General features: G+C 41.3%; 1 protein-coding gene across 5 annotated transcripts in view; it reads right to left on the bottom strand.

The window, feature by feature from the left end:
• AOPEP (aminopeptidase O (putative)) overlaps positions 1–22,863 on the bottom strand; it is a 306,549-nt gene that overhangs the window by 107,069 nt on the left and 176,617 nt on the right. For 4 of the 5 annotated variants that reach the window (XM_069476298.1, XM_069476299.1, XM_069476301.1 and 1 more), the window contains 4 exons: positions 19,963–20,065; positions 19,197–19,304; positions 9,051–9,094; positions 2,435–2,495 (listed from right to left, as the gene is read on the bottom strand). In XM_069476298.1, the coding sequence (XP_069332399.1) occupies positions 2,435–2,495; positions 9,051–9,094; positions 19,197–19,304; positions 19,963–20,065 (316 nt within the window). The remainder of the gene's footprint in view (positions 1–2,434; positions 2,496–9,050; positions 9,095–19,196; positions 19,305–19,962; positions 20,066–22,863) is intronic. The other variant, XM_069476303.1, reaches the window with a different exon arrangement.

Genomic DNA, 22,863 nt, shown 5'->3' with positions numbered 1-22,863 from the left:
CTGTAACCTGTGGAATGAAAACTTCACCAGGAGAACGTGACTCTTTTGTCATGAATGACTTCAATTGCTGGTGGACAGAAATTTTTAACAAGAACAAAGAGCATCAGAGCAATTTCAGTGCTCTGGTTGTCACTCCAGGGCAAGCGCACTGGTAACTTTATATTACAGTGACGGGAACAAAGAACAAGGTGTCCCATTCACTGTCAGGCTCCTGCAACCAGAGGGTCTCAGGCCCTCGCAGAGCCTTTCACTGACGTGGAAACACGAAGAAACTCTCAAGGAGTGTGCAAGGGGCTGAGAGCAGGTAAATCATCAGCAGCCATATAAATAATGGCAGAAAATGGGCGGAAGAGATGAAAAGATGCCATCTGATCACTCACTGATGGAAAGATGTGCACTAAATCAGGGCCTTTTCTGTCTGACGCTGTTGTTTTTACCGAACAGCTAAGCACCCAAGGAAATACCAGTTGGGTCTTAAAGACAATTTATAGCTGGTTGGCCTCATTGCACCTGGCTGTTTTGACAGCAGGTTTTGTCAGTTTATAGCAGAGATTCTTGTCTACACTATAAGCTGTCACTAATGCAACTAGACCTTTGGAAAAAATGTACTGCTCAGAGGCAAATCTCTCTCTTCCACATACTCCTCCCCCTTTTAATGAAAAGCAAAAGCCTCCTGCTAGTGGCAAAACCTCCTCCTCTTCAGGGGAAATTACATGGCCCTGGCAGTGAGAGGGTCAGCCCCAGAGCCACAACCCAAGTGGGGAGCGCCTGCTTCTGGGTAGGGATTAAGGACTCTTTCTTTTCCCTTCCCTCAGGGCCGGCCGAGTGTTGCAAACAGCAGCCTTGTTGTTCCAGGCCTGGAAATTCAGGAGCTGGCTCTCTGAGTCCGGGACTCTTCCCTGCTTCCAGGCCACACTAAGAATATCTGGGAGGCTTGTGACAGCCTGGCTTAGGAACAGGAGGCAAAAGGCTTTGGAGAGCACACTGCCCCTCCCCCCAGCCCCATCTGAAAAAACAAAGGGCAAGGCTTGGCTACTCACAACCACACAAACCTTAACTTGTTTTCCCTGCACTTTTGTACTCAGTGAGTGGTCTGGTCTGGAAGTCACCTTCTTAGAAACCACAGGACCTCACTGTCATACATGTGAGTGGAAAGCACTGCCTCCCAGGACCAGGGGCTGCCTGGCCCCGCGCCTGTTTTGTTTTATTATTTTTTGTTCCCAGGAGGATTGGGCCAAACAAATAACTTTTAACAGGTGACATACATTCCTGAAGCTAAGGCCAAGTGTCCTTTTTTTAGGAACGAGCTAACAGTGGCTGGTGGCCGACATTTGCCCCCATGTGGTGGGAAGGACAAAGACGCGAGTGGAGGGCTGGAAAGGTAACAAGGTAACCGAGAACAGCCCCTCCCGCGCCTTCATTTCATGGTTCACAGACATTCGCTGACATTCACACACTCGCAAGGGGAAGCTCATGTAACCAGCCATGAAACCAGAAACGAGCAGGCTGAAGGGGCTGCTTGCCTGGGCCCAGGGCAGTCTCTCTCACTGCCATGGGGGTCTGCCCCAGACCCCAGTGCTGCTCTGGGGGCTGCAGGCTGGGAAAACCCCAGACCTCCAAGCGTCCTCTGACCACCCATCTGGGATGTCACCCTCAAGACTTCCCAGGTCCTAGGCTCTTGCTAAGGTCAGCATTCAAGTTGGTGAGGGGCCTGGGCTGTCTAGTAGGCTTTGGGAGGCACAGGACCTGCGGTGAGTGGAAGGGAAGAGGAGGCTCCAGGCCAGGCGATTCCCATGAAGCTAGGGCTGCCCAGGAAAAAGTTTCTTCGTTAGAGTTGCCCATGGACTGAAATGGAAGGAGAACAAAATCTTGGGTAGGGGTGAGCCCAGTTTCCTAAGACAGAGAAGCAAATCTAAACAGGTCATCCAGGTGAAGAGGCCGGCCTGAGGCAGGAACCTGACGCAGAACCAGGGAGGGTGTCCAGGGCAGGCACCCTGGGGAAAGGAGGAACAGAAGCCGTGGGTACGGCAGGTCAGAGGAAAGCTGCAGCAAACCAGCTCGCCTTTCTGCTGCACGCGAAACGCAGAGCTGGAGGCCAGCTGCTCCCCATTGGGGGCATTACACTGCTGCCTGGAGACTCCACCCAAAATATACGCCACCCTTTGCGAGACCTCATTTAACACAGTTCAGAGGCTACTGTCACGTCCACCTGTAGCACCACAGTCACTTGAAACAGTGGCCAGAGGCACACCCCATGATGTCAGGCTGAAAGGGGGTGGGAAGACCAGTATTTTCCTGACTTAGGGATACTCCACCTCAGCAAGATAATTACTTTTATACGCATATATTCAGTACTCATTGTCATGATTGATACACCAAGCAGCAAACTTTACTATGCTCCACAGACTCTCCTAAAGCGTTATCTTGAGTGTACCTTTGGTATTCCAGAACTCTCAAGCCAGTCTTGGAAGATGTTCTCAACAGACAACTCAAGCCTGTAGAAATAAAACAACAAAAAGTAAAGGATTAAAAAGCTACAGAGCACTTGTTACACAGAATACTTCTCTCTAACTACATGGGCACATCGCAGCACCAATCTTCCAGAAGTAGCTGTTTTTTGGAGAAAGGTCAACGCTCCCCCTATCAATCTCTGCAGGACAACGTTCCATATAAGTGTGTGGCTGCGTACAGTCACCCTGTGCCACAGCCTACTGCCAACGCTGAGGGTTAGTTCATTGGCAAGTATTAAGGCAAATTCTGCTTTGACCTATGTAGTCAGTGCACACATGGGTATTAACATACAGTGGCACTAAAAACAAAACAAACAAACACTCCTCTTCCACTGCCAAGTAAATGCATAAAAGTCATAGCTACTATTTATTGAACATCTACTATGTACAAAATCCTATTTACTTTACAATAACTGTGCAAGACCAATATCATTATCCCCATCTTAGAGATGAACAAATAAAGGTTCTGAGAGGTTGAGGAACTTATCCAAGGCCACATAGATGGTAGTTGAAGAGCTGGGATTTGGACCTATGGTGCCCGGCTATGAAGCCCCAGCTTTTCTTTCTGTTCTAAACTTAGCCTTCATGATACACCAGGTTCTGTTACGGCACAGCCAAGCCTGCAGAAGGGGAGAGCCCGTGCCTGCTCCAAACCATGCTGACTTCCCCTTCTCGTTACCGTCTCTCCTGCTGTCGTTGCCCTGTTTGTCAGCCCTGTGATTACATTTTTGAAGAGATGGGGAGACCCTGGAGGGTGGGGCCCAAAAGTGTGAGACCCCACGGGTCAGCTGCACCCAGGAGCAAAAGACACTCTCCCGTGATGAAGAGAACATGTGTTTTCAGATCACTTTCCTTTGGAAAGGTTCAAAGCATCTTAGAACCATTATCACTTCATTTCTCATAATACCCTTGTGAAGTGAGTGTCAATTGTTGTGTGGCTTTTTAGCAGATAGAGAAATTGAAGCATAGGAAGACTCTGGCCAAAGCCAGGCCAGGCAGAGGACTAAAGAAAAAACCCGATTTCCTAAATTCCCAGTATCAGTGCAGAGATCACAGTGCACTATGCCCTACGGGTGACTGCTAATGTGGAAGAAAATGTTAAATTATGAGAGGAAGATGAAAGCATTAACTTCAGTTCCTAAAAAAATATTTTTAAAAGGTACTATACGTACGTGACTTCACCTCCCAAGGAAATTATGAGAAACCATAAAAAAATGTTTAATTTTCAGGGAAGAAATGGACTACATGTTTTAGGAAAACAGATAACATGCATGTAGTTTTTGGTGTTTTCATCATAATTATTGAGATGACAGTACAGGTGAATTTTTAGGTTTGGGTTTGGATATATGCAGTGGTAAAGCAAAAAGTTGACTTTTTCAAATCAAGATGCTCCGAGTCTAAGCCAATGGTGAATTTTTTCCTTCTAAGATCATGTGGCTTAAATAATCACAACAGACAAGCAGAAGCATTTCCACTTAGCCAGAACCTAGGACTTACAGGAAATTACTCTTCTGCATGTCTGATCACTATGGAAATTGATTTTATACAGATAGCTAAAAGTACACACACCCATGACTGCATGTCCTCCACAATTGTACTAGTAAGCATGCACATCCTGCCTCATTACTGAAACCCAGGCCCGAAGGCCACCCCCTCACCCCGTTCCTCCTGGGTATTGGAACAGCAGGTGGTTTTGCCCTCTGACTGGCTGTGCCCTCACTGCACTCCTACATCCTAGGGGGCAACTCTGAGTTTCGGTGGTCTGTCTCCAGTCCCTCTGAGCTATAGATGTGGTCGCACTTAGTTAACACAGCAGGGACAGCAGGGACGAGAATATGCTGGCCACCCTGTCATGATGCTGGTTAGAAAAATAAGCGATGTTTAAAGCTGAGAAAGTGGCCAAATTGTACGTCTCTTCGTGGTGGTATAGAAAATAGAAATAAACACAGACTTGCACGAAAATGGTATTGCACAAGACTGTATCTGCTCGCTCAGCTGATTTCTGAGATTGGGGTGACAAGGATGGGGAGCCGGTTATTAGCTGTGTCTACTACTTATGCCTATCAACTTGTTGCTGATCAAGAGAAATGTCCTTATCATCCTCGGCTCCTGTCTTCAGCTCTTGAGATCCTAAAGATGACAGTATGTCGGTGCTTCTGAAGGAAGGCACACAGCCCCAGCAAATTCCACAGGAACGAAATGACAGACATAAAGATCTCTGGAAGTGCAGGTAGAGACAGAGGCAAGGCAATGGAAACTTCAGAGCTCAGGGTCTGAAACGGAAAATGCTCTTGTTCTAGAATGCAACTTACATTCTGTATAGATTTTTAAATTTTAGTTAACTTCAGATTTAAGTTCCCTCTCTACACGTGGGTGCAAAAAGTGTGCATCTCAAAGCTTTGCACGTGGTCACTTATTTTCTTGGTCAAAACAAGTCATTTGTGCTTGGGTAAATAACAAAGATTGCTGAGGTCACATTTATAAAACAAGTATTCCTTAGCTCCACGGGGGAGGAAAAGTATTAGATTAAAACAAACACACGAACATGCTCACACAAACACAATAATTGATGGCAAAGAAAGAAGCGGCAGCTGTTGAACACTGTGTTGAACGCTGAAATACGGAGCAGGCGAAGTGCGCGGGATGAGGTGCTCCCCGGAGTGCCTTTCACCAGAGAGGCCCAGAGTTTGTCTGGATTTTCTTCAAAGCACTTTTAGTTTTATCTTACAGCCTCTCCCTACTTCCACCTTCAAATACTCTCCCCTTCCACTCCCTCTGCTCCACTCTGATCCCCCAGACAAATACCTCCCCGTCCCTCCCCCCACCCCACCACCGCCACTACCGCACAGTGTAACTTAGTGGCCAAGAAAGAAAGGTCAGGCTCATGCTTGACTCCTCTATTCCACTTCCACAACCACTCAGCCCAGTCTTGTCTGTGGCAACTCTAGTATTCCTCAGACTGTTCATTACTATCAAACTCTACTGCCACTGTCCCCATCTCTGCCATAGAGTCGGCTCTCAAGATCTCCGGACTAAAGTGCTCTATTGGTTTCTGACGGGTCTCCTGGCTTCCAGTCCTCCTGGGCTCCACCTCTCCCTGACACTGCCCCTGTAGAGGAGCCTTTCCGATCTGCCAATGGCACTCCCGTCCTTAAACCCTTCAGCGGTACCTGCGCCTAAAGGCTCAAGGCGGGGACTGATGAGACCGTTCTCTGTGTCCCCAGGACTTTGAGCCTCCCCCGAGCAATTCCTACACTGAGCCATAATGACCTGTTTCTGTTATGTCTTCAGCAGTAGACTAGGAGCTTCCTAGGGCTGGGCATGGGATTTATTCCTGTTTGTTCCCCAGTGTCCAGCCCAAAGCCTGGGATGGGAGATGCTTAATAAAGAATGTCAAATGAATCAAAGCGAGAGAACAACACAAAGGCAGTATGACACACACGCAGTGCCAGCCCCTGAACACTAACTGACTGGTCTGATCTGAAAAACCTTGCCCTGCTCAGAACAGCTCACGTGCCTAACAGATGTGTCTGAGGATCAGTTTGCAGCAGGGGCCAAAGATTAGAGGCTTCAGGGGGTAGGTGTGGGGCCTTTGGAGACCAAGATAAAATTGGTACAATATGTTGCATAGGTAATAGGGTAAACAGTCTGCTTTAATAGCTGAACTAGATTCTGTGATTAGTGAGCAGGCAAGATGTGTGAGTTTCAAAACATATTCTGGTATACTTGCTAAAATAGATTCATTGTAGGGCTGAAATCTCCTTAGCTTTTAAGGAGAATTTTTAAAAAGAAGCTTAAACTTGCTAGCTAAAACATGATCCTAACCGGGAGAGGTGGCCTATCAAAATGCATGTGATTGGTGTTTGGTGGCCACCATTAAGACAGGTGCTGCTCTTAACGTCCACAATTGCAACAAAAGTCTCTTTGTGGGCCTGGTGTGTAGCGTCAATAAATACTCACAGTGATAAAATCCAGGTCCCCCAAGCCAGAGGGCTCAGAGGCCATCCAAATGCACTCCATAACCTTACTAGGAAGAGTATTAAAGGAGAGAAGACCTCCAAAACTAAAAATGCACTTTGTTGCTTCAGTGAAGATTGCCACATTCATGACCCTAAGAAGTTCTTCTGAAATAATGCATAGTCATCACTCAGAAACAAATTTTGGTAATAGTCTAAGGAGGTAATATACAATTTCTATTAGTTTTCTCTTTTTCTCTGCTTTAGTTCCTAAGGAAACTGCTTCGTTCTATCAGAGGACCTGAGAAGGCATTCTGGGGCAGGTACCAAAGAAAAGAAAAAAATATCTTGCAGGTAAACTGTTCTTCTTGATCCTAGGAGTAAGGACCACATCTGATGTGATTTTCACGTGAAGAAAACCCCATATGTCTGGTTTAAAAAAAAAAAAAAAAAAAAGGATGGCAAATCTGAAACATTTCAGACCTTCCAAAATAAACTTCCTTCAAGCAGACTCCTGAAAAGCGAACCATCTTGGCCAATTACTAAGGCCTCACACAATCTCCCTGGATAGGACTTTCTTCAGCATCAAAAGGCATGAACATGAAGCGGCAGAAACAAAGGAATTTATCCAATTATACAGGTATGTTAATTCTGTATGATGCACTGGCTTACTTTATGTGTGTGTGTTAAATAAATGGGTACAAAAAATACAGTTAGGCCGGGCGCGGTGGCTCACGCCTGTAATCCTAGCACTCTGGGAGGCCGAGGCGGGTGGATCGCTCGAGGTCAGGAGTTCGAGACCAGCCTGAGCAAGAGCGAGACCCCGTCTCTACTAAAAATAGAAAGAAATTATATGGACAACTAAAAATCTATATAGAAAAAATTAGCCGGGCATAGTGGCGCATGCCTGTAGTCCCAGCTACTCGGGAGGCTGAGGCAGTAGGATCGCTTAAGCCGAGGAGTCTGAGGTTGCTGTGAGCTAAGCTGACGCCACGGCACTCACTCTAGCCTGGGCAACAAAGTGAGACTCTGTCTCAACAAAACAAACAAACAAAAAAAAAATACAGTTAGATGGAATAAGATCTAGTGTTCAACAGTACAGTAAGGTGACTATAGTTAACAATAATTTGTCGTATAGTTCGAAATTGCTGGAAGAGAGAAATTGGAGTGTTCCCAACATAAAGAAGGGGTGAGGACAAGCATGGTGGCTCACGCCTGTAATCCTAGCACTCTGGGAGGCTGAGGTAGGAGGCTCGATTGAGGCCAGGAGTTCAAGACCAGCCTCAGCAAGAGCAAGACCTCATCTCTACAAAAAACAGAAAAATTACCCAGGCATGGTGGTGTGTGCCTGTAGTCCCAGTTACTCAGGAGGCTGAGGCAGGAGGATTGCTTCAGTCTAGGAGTTTAAGGTTGCAGTGAGCTGATGATGCCACTACACTCTAGCCCAGGGAACAGAGCAAGACCCTGTCTACACACACACACACACACACACACGCACGCACAAAAAGAAGAGGTGAATGTTTGGGGTGATAGATGTCCTAACTTCCCTGGTTTGATCATTACACATTGTATGCATGTATCAAAATATCATATGTACTCCCAACATATGGACAACTATTAAGTATAAAAAAATTCACCAACAGTAACATTTCTACCTGTTGAAGAAAGAATTTGGAGCCCTTCTAAATAGAAGGTGGAAGATAAGGAAGTTTAAAAAAAAGGCCAGGTGAAAATGCAATGCACAGAAAAAGCCTCCCAGCCTCATGGCCCCTGCACCCTCTCCAGAATTTACATGCCATCTCCTGCACTTAGCCTGGTAGCATAAACCCTGATACCTTACCCTTGAGACACCCAATTTAGATTGCCTGTAAGATGGCTCATCAACATGTAGGTGACTGGCCTTGCATGAATCTAAGTTTATGTCTGTGTCAAGGAATTCATTTCTACATTTGGAAATCTGTCACATGCATAAAAACACAGCTCAAACTGAGGGTCAGAATTGAGGAGAGTAATATTAGCTCTTCTTCAGAGAAAAGTTTAATTTCTCAAGATGCTCCCTTTCATGTTTGAATACCAATTTTCCTATTAGAAATTATGTTTCAGGGTATTCACTTTAGGGCCTAAGTTAAGATAGAAAATTAGAAGAGGGTTGGAATGAACCTAATCTAACCTATAACATAGGTCTTAAGCCTCTTATTACTACACATTTTTGCCTTCAATTAAACAGTGTTTCCTTATATTAAGTTGCATTAGCTGGAGCCACCCTAACTTTTTAGAACTCTCCCCTCCTCCATTCTTTTCCACAGCAGCTAAGGCCACAGACTGTCCTCAGCCTGCTTCCTACACCACTTTCAGGGCTCCTGACTCTGCGATCCTCGGCTGTGCATGCCGGCTCCCAGCATCCACGTGGGCCCATCCCTAAGTGTGGCTGATTATCCCGTGACTCCTGCTGCCTTAACTAGGTCCCTACCTCCATTAAGAGAAGAAGATTGAACTTTCTAGGTTGTGACAAGCCAAATAGTGGCAGGACCATTTTTAACATTAAAAGTAAAACTGGCCTCTTAATTCCTAAATTGGTCATTACCTTTTTTCTTCTGGGATGTTCTCCAATAGCATTTGAAGGAAATCCTGGGACGAGAAAAAAGCAAACCATTAAAGATGTCCATCAATAAATAATTCTGCCTGGAACCGTGCCAGACCCTGAGCATTCCCAGCTGCTGACTGCTCACCTGTTAGGACGGCTAGACCTATGCCAACGTATTAGACTGTACACTCAATTTATTAATTTTACAGAGTAATCAATCCAATCTTTTAAAGAGATTTATTTTGTAAAAGCCACAAAACTGAAGAATGGAATGCCTATTATTATATTTTGACCTGACCCAATAGCCTGTTTATTTCACTTCATGTTTAGCCATTTTGAAAAGGCTGGCCATCACCTGAAGCATTGTCCGCCTCTCTCACCCACGGCCGCCTCTCCGGGAGCGTTTCCTAGGCAGCCCTGCTACATGCTGAACAATCGGAACTCCTAGAGGCTAGTAACTAACTTGCAACTTTCTTGCATTGCTCTGTGGAACGATAAAGACAAATATCAAGATGATATATGCCAATCGAGGAACAGAGATGTCCTCAAGTCCAATTGTGGCTCACAGGCCCCTGCCTCTATCTACAGCCTCTTCTCCTGCTGCTATACAAATCCTCAGTTGTTGGACATCTGAGGTGGTTACATGATACATGATATGTTTTTCTTAACCTAAAGGCATGACTCACACACACACACACAGACACATGCTCGTTTTTTCCTTTACTTTAGAAAATATCAATCAGAAGGAGACAAACTAGTATAATTAACCTTCATGTACTCATCAACCCACAGCCAATCCTGCCCCTCCACTTCCCTGCCTCCTGTCTTAGAAGGAAATCTCAAACATTACATGATTTCATCAATAAAGATTTTAGTAAATATCTCTAAAAGGACTCATAAAACATAACCACAATACCATAATACCTAAAAATTTCAAATATGAATGTTCATTTATATTTAATTTGTACCTTGAGTATTGTGACCCATCATTCTAGCCCATCTAATTTTGGAATCTTGACTTGATCTTAACTAGAGTTGTCAGATAAAATACAGGATGCCCAGTAAAATTGGGGCATAATTACACTAAAAAGTTATTCATTGTTTATCTGAACTTTGCGCTTAACTGTATTTTTCTGTTCCGTATTTTTATTTGTTAAATGGGTAACCCTAGTTCCAACCTTTCCTTATCTGAAGGCTTGATAAGATACATTTTGGATAAATACAGAACATGAGACAAATAAAACCAAAATTTAACTTTCTTGGAACTTGATATTGAACAACAAATAAGATTTATACTTGAAGTTTTTCTTTTAATAAATATAAAATAATATTTTTAAATGGGCCCTTTAAAATATAAGCTCAGATGAAAATAATCTTTTGAAACAGGTTAAAATGTAAACCCAAATATGACAACTGAGAGTCACTCCAGACTGAAGCCCTCCCAATAGAACCAAGCCTGTAGACAGAGTCGGCACAGGGCTCTGATGAGATCCATTTAACTTGGAGTGTGAGATGGAAGCATCAGCGCAGATCTTCATATTACCAAACAGACAGAATTACAGAGGAATAGAAATCTGCAAACAATTTGTATGACAAGGTACTTTTCTTCTATCATCACACTGAAGTATAGCCATCACTACACCAGCAAAGCTAGCCATCCCATTTCTACATGTTTATGGGTGGTTACAGGCCATTTCTTCCAAGGGCAAAGTCTTCCTACTAAGAACATTAATGAAAGATTTATTTCTTGCAACCTCTGTTCTCCTTCTGAGACTTTGTTTATTGCTGCTTCACCTACAGTAACAATACAAAGAATCACAAAACTAATGTTAAAAAATGAAGCGAAGGACAACCCCCAATTGATTAACGCCTCACAACTGAAGTCCTTCCTTGCACCTGCAATGGATATATGGAGAAATACCAAAAGAAACAAGAGCAGTATTTAGAATGCAAAGAATTATTTTTGCTGGAGGTTCTTTTTTTTTGAGACAGAGTCTCACTCTGTCATCCAGGCTGGAGTGCAGTGATATCATCATAGCTCACTGCAACTGCAGATGCCTGGGCTCAAGTGATCCTCCTGCCTCAGCCTCCTGAGTAGTTGGGAGTACAGGCACTGTGTCTGGCTAATTTTTTGACTTTTAGTAGAGATCGGGTCTCGCTCTGGCTCAGGCTGGTCTCAAACTCAGGCTGAGCTCACTCAAGTGATCCTCTGTCCTTGGCCTCCCACAGTGCTAGGATTATAGGCATGAGGCACCACGCCTGGCCTTGAAGTTCTTAAAGTCATTATTTTTATTATTTTAAAAATGATTTTGCAAAAAAATTAAATTAGAAAGTCATTTATCACAATCTAGTGTGTTAATACATTATTTTGCAAATCCTACATTAATAGATTACTTTGTGGATTACTTTTTCATTGGCTTATAGATAGGATTTTTGATTCTCAAAAAATCCAAGTACTATAATTATAATTCTTACTAATTTCACTTCTTCATCTCCTTATGTCCCATACCAATTTATCCCATATTTGCCTGGTAATTTGTGCTCAATTATGTGGGGGGAAAATTACATTAACTCAATGGCAAGGGGGAGAATTTAATTGCATGAGAAGCAGGAAATTCAGAGTTAACCTTATTTCTGCCCTTTTGCATTTTCCATTCACAGATGGATCCTTCTTTACAGGACTGCAGAGTACAGCGATCCAGAATTCTGTGTGAATACGGAAGAGCAGGAGGTCCCCAGGAAGTCCTGCTTCATTTTTTAAAAAAGATGGTTGTCCCGCCTCCCAGCAGGTGGCCACTCTGGAGCATTTATTTGCCTCTTCCTGCCTCAGAGAGACCTACAGGCAACATAGCAGTTAGCTGGAGGTTGCCAGCTAATGCTGGGATGACAGGTCCAGGGATCACAAAAACCTAATACCGTGGGCATCTCTGAGACACAGTGTCTGGATTCCCACAAGCTATGGGAACGTCTTTCTACAGGGGTAGGTATCCTTCTTTTCTGTGCTCCGTCCAACGCAAGAGACACTTGGTCTCATCCAGGCAGTCTCTGTACCATCTCTCAGTGGAATCGACCCAATTGGTCCTTTTGATTCCTTTCATAGGCTCAATCTTCAGCCACGAAACACTAGTTTTCCTGGTTTTGTTTTGTAAATTGGCATATACTCCTGGGGTGGACTTGTGACGGAAGCTTTTCCCCACTCTATACAACAGAATGAAATAAAAAGAAAAATGTGCCTTATGATTACTCCTTTCCTTACCACCTCTTTTCAATTCTTTCGTCTGTCTTCATTCTTCCCTTCAGTGTGTTGGCAGTTTTGTGAGCGCAACTTACAAATCTTAATTGGACAAGAACTTCATGGTTGATTCTAAGATCACTGACAAAGCCCGCTAGCAAAGATAGTAGGGGTCCCAGTTTGTCACCTCTGCAGCCAAGAAACAAAACAAAACAAAACAAAAAAAACAAACTGCTGTTTTGAGAGGGGGCTGATATGAAATTTTATCTGGCTCCTTGGCAATGATTTTAAGTCCACACTCCAGTCAGAAAATACATTCCTTGAGAATATTTTTTTTCATTTCCAACTCTCCTAATAATCTATATGCTAATCAGGTCAGTCCCAGACAGCTTGTTTTGATTAACACCTAACAACACTAAATTAAGCACTACAATTAAAAAAAAAAAAACTAACACTGATTTTGGCATATGGCTAATCTGGTAATTATTTTTTATTCCTGGTGAAAGTATTCAACAAAAAGCAGGTGCATGTAGATTCTACTGGATAAACTGACACTGGCTTGATAATTAATTACATGGGACTGGCAATTTCTGTCAAGTATTTTTTATGAGTAATTATCACAGTCGTGGGAAGGAGGAGGTAGAAGAGGCAAAACAAACAAAATATTGACGCAAGGACAGGATTGGCAGGGTGAGAACTGAGAAGATATGAAATTGTCAGGAAGAGTCATTGCTGCACTCAGGAGGGGAGCTTTAGCGGGGGCTGGAAAGATGATAGTACTGAAATGCTGGACAGGCAGGGTGTTGGGAAGGGAAAGGATTAAGAAGTAAACTGGAAAAGGAAGAAATTAAGGGACTTCTGAGTAAAGGAACTGGGTCATAGCCCTTTCTCATCAATAACTAACCAGTAATGTAAACAAAAACACAATCCATTTAAAAAGTTAGCAAAAACTTGACCAGCAGCATCCAAACAAGGAGAAAAATATAGCTTCGTGGTATAAACTTCAAAAAGAAGCAACCAAAGAAAGAAACATAAGATTTGAACACCGCTTCTAACTGTCCCTCTGCACAACCCACAACCTCATGCTTAGCAGGTTGTGTTAGTGAGTTGCCTAAACCCCACGAATTCTCACAAATACCCACACATTTCGAAAGAAACAAAAATATCTTTATCTTTCTTCTTTTTTGACTGTGCAGGGACTAGAAATGTTTGCTGGCAGGAGATGGGAAAAATATGAAAAATAAACACTTGAGGGTGACTGTCTTTGACGAACTGTGTAAGTTCTAGGGCTCCAACCAGAATTAGAGGAATAATATTAATTGAGAGGTACCTGCCGTGGGAAAAAGCCACACCCATATTAGGTCATGAGACTTTCGGCAGGGGATATTTAACAAGTTTTCCAGAGTAGCAGAGCCAAATTCTTCCAACAAAGGCTGTATACAACTCCAGTGGCGTTTGTCCCTCCTCCGCCTCCATACATAATATTCAAGTTTCAAACTATAGTTCAGAGGGGAAGAAAAATAGGCCTAAGATGAGATGTAAAAGGAATCAAGGATAATGTTCCAATACATATGAGAATAAATAAAAGGTCAGGACAGTGTTACCCATACTAAGAATGAGCAAGAGGAGAAGTATGGCAACTATGCAAACTAATATAACAACAACAGCCCACATAAAGAGAGAGACAGAAAGACAGAAACACATAAAAGACAAAGAATCCAATCTTGAAGAAAACATAATCCAAGGAATAGAAAAAAATTTTCCACCAATGCTTTACACTATAAAATAAATTAACAACAAAAGACCAAGGACTAAAATAATACCAGTACAGGACCATTAATAAAATAGAAACAGCAAGGAAAAGAACAGACATTAAAGAAAATAACATTAAAAATAAAGGGGTTGCTTGACATAAACACAAGCCATGAAAAAAAAAAAAAGACAAAAGCAATTAGAAAATAATAGGTATAGAGGACAAAGATGATATAACACAAAGATAATTGGTAACTTGAAATTCAGAACGCTGCAAGGGGAAAAACATGTATTTAAAGATACAGTTAAGACAATTTCACTGAAAGAAAGAAGACTAGCATCTAAGACTAAAAATAAAAAGACACACTGTTTTCCAGGAAAAAAAATGATACAGAATCATGGACACCTAGCCATTTTTTGGTTAAATTCAAAACTTCAAAGATAAGCAATCTATGTGGTATAAAGGTGGAAAAGTAGGCTGACTTCAAAAGTTTCCACAGCAGGATTTAATGCCAGAAGGCAGTTGAGCAGTGTCTATAAAGTTCTGAAGGAAGGAAAATGTGACCCGAGAATATTATAGTCAGTTAGTAATTCAAATATAAAGACAACAGGCAAGCATTCTTAAGCAGTAGGAACTCAGAAATCATAAAACCTGTGAGTCTGCAACTTGAATATCAATTTGATAATGAAATTCAGCCAACAAAGAATTGAATCAAAATAAAATATTCATGAATATAGAAGCATGGTAAAATGACTGGTGGTAAATACTGAAATCCTTTAAATACTGAGCTAAGGCTATACAACTGTGAAATTTATGGTTACAGCACATACTGTAAATGAAATCAACCTTAATATGTAAAAATAATAATTAAGAAAAATTTAGAATTGGGGAAAGTAGTAGAAGTATGTAACAGCTGATTTCCTCACCTTTTTTACAGTAGTGAATAAACTGCCACTTTCTAAATATCAAATATATAGGTAAAGGAAAAAAAGAATAATTTCAACTCTTAATTTTTTTGTAATTAATAATGTTTTTCATCATAGAAGAATCTTTTAGGAAATAATCTCTCATATTTATCTGAAGTTCAGAAAGTTCTTTATCTTCATTTTATTCGTTTCATTTATTAAATTCAAGTAAAAGAAAAATTTAAATGTTACATTAAAAAGCACATATAGCTGGGTGTGGTGGCTCATGCCTATAATTTCAGCACTTTGGGAGGCTGAGGTGGGAGGATCGCTTGAGGCCAGGAGTTTGAGACCAGTCTAGGCAACATAGTGAGATCTTGTCTCTACAAAAAATTTTAAAACTTAGCCAGGTTGTAGTGGTACATGCCTTTAGCCCCAGCTACTCAGGAGGCTAAGGCAGGAGGACAGCTTGTGCCTAGGAGTTCAAGGTTGCAGTGAGCTATGATTGTGTCACTGCACTCCAGCCTGGGTGACAGAGTGAGATCTTGTTTCTATTAAGAAAAAAAAAAGCACATATAACATAATTCTATTTTTATAAAATTATTTCTGTCCAATGACATCTTTTACATGTGTAACACACACATATACCATATACACATACAGATATAGTTATACACATCATGTTTAACATATAAAAAGAGACAGAAACAGTGTGATTTCTGGAATGACATTCATGTAATAATAATTATAAGTGTTTCTGAGTGGTGGGATTTTGAATAGTATTTTACATTCTTTGTACTTTTCTGCATTGCTTGAATCTCTTATAAATGAGTATTTGCCAGTTGAAAACGCAATAATTTCCAAATATTACAAAGCTACAGTAATCAAGACAATGGTACCGGCATAAGGACAGAAACACTGATCAATGGAAGAGAATTGAGAGTCCAGAAATAAACACTTACATTAATGTTCAATTTTTTATTTTTGGCAAAGATACCAAGACATAGCACTGGTGGGAAAGAATAGTCTTTTCAACAAATGATTATGAGACGACTGGGTATTCACATACAAAAGAATTATGTTGATTTGTTCACATGTAGGAAAAAAAAAAGAAGAATGATGTTGAACCATCATCCTCACACCATATATAAAAATTAACTCAAAATAGATCAGAGACCTAAATATAAGAGCTAAAACTATAAAACTCTTAGGAAAAAACAATAGGAATAAATCTTTGTGACCTTCAATTAAGCAATGGTTTCTTAGATATGACACCTAAAGCACAAACAACTGATGAGAAAATAGATAAATTAGACTTCATCAAAATTAAAAACTTTTGTGCTATAAAGGACACTATCAAGAAAGTAAAAAGACAATGTATAAGATTAGACAAAATATTTGCAAATCATATATCCGATAAGGACTTATATCCAGAACATAAAAAGTACTCTTACAACTCAGTAATAAAAACCAAATAACTCAAATAAAAAATGGGCAAAAGATCTGAAAACACATTTCTTCAAAGAATGGCCCAAATGAGCCATAAGCACATAAAAAATGCTCAACATCATTAGCCATCAGAGAAATATGAATCAAAGCCATAATGAGCCACTACGTCACACACACTAGGATGGCTATTATAAAAAAAAACAGAAGGCAACAAGTGTTGGCAAGTATGTGGAGAAATTGGAACCCTTGTGCATGGCTGTTGGGAATGTAAAATGGTACAGCCACTGCAGAAAACAGTATGGCAGTTCCTCAAAAAAACTGAACACGGAATTACCATATAATCCAATGATTCCACTTCTGGGTATACATTCAAAAGAATTAAAAGCAGGGACTCAATCAGATATTGGTACACTAATGTTCACAGCAGCAATATTCACAATAGCTAAAAAGATGAAAATAATCTAAATGTTCATGAACAGATCAAATGGTAAACAAAATGTGGTATATACACACAATGGAACATTCAGCCTTAAAAAAGGAAGGGAATTCTGTCACGTGCTATAATACAGATGATCCTTAAAGATACTACGCTAGGTGAAGTAAGCCAGACACTAAAGCACAAATATTGTATGGTTCCACTTATACGAGGTACCTATAGTGGTCAAATTCATAAAGAGAGAAAGTAGAATGGTGGTTGCCAGGGGCTGTGAGGAGGGACCAATGAAGAGGTACTGCATAATGGGCTCAGAGTTTCACTTTGGGAAAATGAAATAGTTCTGGAGATGGATGGTGGTGATCACCACAAAAAAATGTGAATGTACTGATGCTACTGAACTGTGCACTGCAAAATGGCAAAAATGGTAAATTTTATGTTATATATGTTCTATCACAATTAAATATAAATGAAAATAAATGCTTGGTGTGGTGGCTCATGCCTGTAATCCTAGCACTTTGGGAGGCCGAGGCAGGAGGATTGCTCAAGGCCAGGAGTTTGAGACCAGCCTGGACAATATAGCAAGAGCCCACCTCTACAAAAAAATTTAAAAATTAGCTGGGCATAGTGCCACATGCCTGTAGTCTCAGCTACTTGGAAGGCTGAGGCAGGAGGACGACTGGAGCCTGGGATTTCGAGGTTGTAGTGAGCTATGATCATGTCACTGCCCTCTGGCCTGGGCAACAGAACAAGACTCTGTTTCTAAATAAATAAAAGTAAAAAATAAAGGAATGAAGTATTATACATGCTATATGAACCTTGAGAACATTCTACTAAGTAAAAGAAGGCCAGACACAAAAGGTCACATATTATATGATTCATTTATATGAAATGTCCAGAATAGGCAAATCCATAAACACAGAAAATAGTTTACTGGTTGCCTAGCGCTGGGGGCAATTGAAATGGGGAAAGTGGTTGCTAATGATTTCTTCTGAGTTTGATAAAAATGTTTTAAAATTAGATAATGCTGATGGTTGAACAACCTTGTGAATATACTAAAAACCACTGACTTACACAATTTTAAATGGTGAATTTTATGGTATGTGAATTTTTATCTCAATAAGGTTGTTATGAAAAAGGCAATAAAGCTATTATTTAAAAGAGATAAACAAAAGAACCAAATGATTTGTTGGGGGAGCGCTAAGAGTTCCGTGGGAAGTGGCAGTCAGAACCTCAGAAGCCACAGTACATACCACGCACTCATGGAACCCTGCAGTATCTCGGTGAGAAGTGGTTTTAAGCAGTAGGAATTTGGACTAATTGGTCAACCAAGCACATAAGACTTCTGAACCAGTTTTCAAATTGCCTAATCAAATACACACTTAGGGAGACTTCTCCCCAACCCCCAGCACAAAAATGAAAGAACATAGAGATGAAGAACACCCGTTGTCTTGTTACACTTTTGTTATTCCTTCGACGTGTATTCAGATCATACATGACCATCCTTCACATCTAACCTTGTAGTTAGTGTGCCTCACAACGTATGTGAGCATAATTATCAAATATAAAAAACATCCTTGAGTCTAACTATGCTAAGAATGCATCATCTACTTCCTATCAGTTATGAGCACCGTTTTCAGAGCCTCACACTCTTCGTTAATTTCCTTGCTATGTACTGCTTGGCCCCATACCCATACAAAATGATGGGGTCTCTCTCTGATAGTTTTGTGGCCAGGCTGTCTGAATATTTTAGTGTATCTTGTCATTAATCTGTTTATCAAATATTTACAGTATATCTACTGTGTGCCAATCATGTACTAAGTACAGGTGAAATAAAAAAAACATGGTCTGGCCTTATTGAACTCATACAGATAGTGGGAGAGAAAGAAAAGAAACAAAAAGCCCCACAAATGAAAACGTAAGTCTGGATACCGGTAATGACAATGAAGGTGATGCGAAGGGCAAAGGGGTAGAGAATAGGAGTCTGGGTGCATATCTGTGTCGCTGGGATGACTCAGAAGCCGTGGCATTCAAACTGAGACTAAGGGTAAGAAGGAGACAACCTGGCAAAGATAATACCAGGAAGAGGGAACAGCAGGAATGTTTTGGTTTTGTTTTTAAGGTCACTGAAGGTACAACTATCCCCATCACTGTGTGCGACACAGCTTAGGGTTTCAGTTTATCCCAAAACTATAAGGAGATCACCCTCCTTGAAACAATACTTTCCTTGTGTCCACTTCATTAGCTTCCTGTTTTTCCCACTGCATTAAATTGTAAATCTCTTCTCTACTCTTTAATACTGGCATAATCTAAGCTCCACATGCCACACCCCATCCAATTATAAATCATGGACTCATGCAGCTCCATAATTTACCTGGGAAAGAATCAACTGCCCATGAAACATGTGCACAAATTTTCTTAAAAATGAGAAATAGGTTTCATCTCCAAGTCTTGTGGCAAGGAACCGAAGAAGGAAGTATCCCTAGAAGGAAGGAAGGAGAGAGAGAAAAAAAGATGCCTGTCACGGGCTCATCACAGAAATGCTTACACAGTCAATGCTAAATAACCCACCAGGGCAGGTGCACATCTAGAATGTACTGCCTCACCGTCCCAGGCTGCCCTTTATATTCTGACCAGGAAGTCTGGGCCTGGAAATTAATTAGTTTTCAACTGCTTTGTTAATGTTATCACTACCTCTGTTTTGACTCGGTTCACATGAAGCCTGGACGTCCATCATGCACCAAAAAGGAAGCAAGGCCCAGCCGCTCTCTAACGTCAGCTCCCAGGAAAGGCCTTTACAACTTAAAAGACTTCCTTTTTGCTCAAGTCTCCTAGTCAGAACCTGACAGCAGTGTGAATGTTCTGCTCTCAAAGCTCACCTGAAGCAGGGAGAAGGGAGGAGCAGGGCAGGAAATATTTCCGCTGCCTTTGATCCAGGCCTTCCTAACGTGGTCTCCTTTTTTGGGCATAAAGTGCTTTAATTATTGAACACTCAGATATCTGCCCAGTCAGATGTCATTTCGATACTGATGATTTTTTTGGTTTTGCCTTAGCCATGTTACTAATCTTCACTGTTTAATTGTATAACCTAAAACATGCTGCACCATCATAACTGGCTTCTGCCACTTAGATGCACTTACCTTTAAATAATGCACCTGCATGAAGGTCTTCTCTGGATTGAGTCCGTGTTTGATAACTGATGCACCTGAGTCACTCACAAGGCCAGTTTTTTCTTTACTGGGTCTAAAACAATGCAGTAACAATTTCTGTAAGTATGGAACAATCTTATAATAACTAATTAAGCCATAGTATCGTCTTATTTCTTATTTTTAGAGTTACTGAAAAGCATCTTAATTCTATTCAATAGTACCAGGTATAATTTAAAACAGTTTACATTACATATTCATATACTGAACAAGAAGGGATTTGTATTTGGGTTGGGAACCTGAGTTTAGCTCTCGGCAATATTTTATACCCTCTTATCCAAGATTAAATCCTGCCAGACCCTCAAGGAATCTAAGCTCCAGTGTGAATTATTTAAGAACCTATGCCTTTTTTTGGTGGGAATGATAGACTGGGAAACACAATGGAAAATGTAGCTTTATGTGGAAGAGTAAAGAACTTGTATTTTTTTCAAAAATTTTTGAAAGCCTCAATGTTATCCACTTCTCCGGGTTTACGTTTAATAATTAAGACTCCTTTAAGAAATATTTGTATTCTGAACCCATTTTAGAGTTACCAAACCAAGAAGGTCATAGAAGCTCATGTTTTTAAAACAAGTGGGGACATTAGTAATCACATACTTCAACCTTCTCATTTCACAGATGAGGGAAGCTGAAGCGCACAGAAGTTAGGGCCACACTCAAGATCGTACAGCTTCTTTTGACTTGTGGTAACACTAGGACTGAAATCAGTGTCTCATTATCCATCAGGGTCTTTTCCACTATGCTGTATAGTTTTAAATATTTCTAAAAATTCTTTTAATAAAATATAATAGATCCCTTGAGCCATCTAGTAAAGATTTGTGCACTGTGTTGTAGTGAAGCTTCAACAACTAGCTAAAATCAAAATAAGTGACAGGGTATTTGCACTTTTCAGCTGTTCGAAAACCAGTCACTTACTGGACAAATATTGAGAAGCATGTGCTGAGGAGAGGAAGGTAAGGGATGACAGGAGGGTTGGCAAATCAGAAAGGCACGGGAGGGGCATGTAAAAAAGGCAGCATGGTATAAGGTACACAGGCTTGGGAATCTGAGAGACCTGGTTTTGAACACCAGCCTTACTTCTTACTACCTGCTATTAATACTTACTAGCAGGTCACTTAAATTCTCTAACCCTCAATCTCTCTTGTAAAATGGGAATAATCCTACCTACCTTCCCAGGCCCTGTAGAGAATAATTGAAATAATATATTGCAAAGCCTCCCTAGCAAGAGCCGGAGACATAGACTTAATAAAAACTTAATAAAATAGTCTAGCTATTTTAGCACACGGAAACCCTGACTCAGTCTTAGCTGAATATCCCAGTATGTTATCCCAGCACTCACAAGGCACAGAATCAGCAGATACCTAAAGACGATCACCAGCCACTAGAGCTAACTGCATAGTTTCAATTTTTCTACTTGATCCCTGACTTACCTACATGAACACACTTGTAAGAATAACTAGTCCATATGATCTTCATTTAAGACTCCTCTGAGAAGCATCCGCTTGTTTCCCTGCTCTCAAGTTTGTCCTGGGGTGAAGTGTTTTCATAAGAAAGCCACATTAACTTTGACAGGGGAAGGCCATCCCCCGGGGTCTGGGGAAGGAAGGCTTCCCAAGAGCCAGCCTGAGCTCACACCAGGTTGCCCAACCCCACGTGAGACAGAGTTGCAACCATCTTGATGCCCTTGGGCTCTGACTTGAGACTGCTAGAAGGGGAGAGACAGAGAGTGATGTAAATCTCTGCTCAGCAGCCCGGCTTCCAGGCTCCAGTTCCTAATGACGCCTTTAGTTGCTGTTTTTTCCTTTGCCTAAAAATGTCCTTCCCGAAAGCATCCTCTCTCACTCTCTTCTTCCACCCGCTCCAAATGAAGAAGTGCTCCAGAAAATTCTTTTATGCTGACAGCATCCAAAGCAAACATCCAAGTCCCCAAGAGATTCCTTTTAAGTAGACTTGCTGCCAGAGGGAGCGGTGTGCAGACAAGCTTTGCAAAAAAAAAAAAATCAAAGGGGTTGGTTTTTAGGAGGAAAAGACACTCCGTGAGTGGAAATGCGTAACTTCCATCTCTGTGCTATTCCCGTTTTCATCGTGCCACTTATCCTACCTAGGTCTGTGCAGAGAGACAAATCACAGGAAGCAGGGGATGAACTGCTACCACGTGCAATGACATGGGTGACTCTCACGGCCGAGTGAAAGAAGTCAGACCCACAAAGGCCACATAAAAATGTACAATCCCATTTCGATGAAGTCCAAGAACAAACAGAACTGACCTATGGTGACAGAGATCAGAATGATTACCTTTAGGAGGAAATGTTGACAGATGAGAAAAAGCAGAAGATTTCTGGGTGCTGGGGATGTTCTATATGTTGATCTGAATGTGCTTCCATAGGGATAAAGAGTAAAAATCCTTTGAGACAACTAGTAAAGATTTGTGTATTTTAGTGTATGGAAGTTATATGTAATTAAAAAGTTAAGAAAAAATAGATGTACATAAAACAGCACACATTTTGTGAGAATAAAAGGGACTCAGTCTAGAAAAAGGGCTTTGCTGTGCATTGCCACGATCACGTGACTAGGATTAACTAAGTCACCTGAGGACCAAGGAAGTATTCTTTTAAACGACAGTGTGAGAGGCAGGAAAGGCTGTGGCCAATCCAATGGACTCGATCTACTCCCGTTATCATCTTCCTATTTCATTGCTCTCTGTACAATTAAGTCTGAAAAGCTAACTGCCTATTTTATAAGCATCCCTGGGAGCTCTGGATAGCCAGGGGACTTATTTCAGGCCAAAGAAACAAAAGCAGGTGTCTGCTGTGGTTATGGATATGATTCTGGGAG

This window comes from Eulemur rufifrons, chromosome 7, assembly GCF_041146395.1.
Source record: "Eulemur rufifrons isolate Redbay chromosome 7, OSU_ERuf_1, whole genome shotgun sequence".
NCBI lineage: Eukaryota > Metazoa > Chordata > Mammalia > Primates > Lemuridae > Eulemur > Eulemur rufifrons.
The sequence above is the reverse complement of the archived record's forward strand: the minus strand, read 5'-3'. Positions and strand labels throughout refer to the sequence as shown.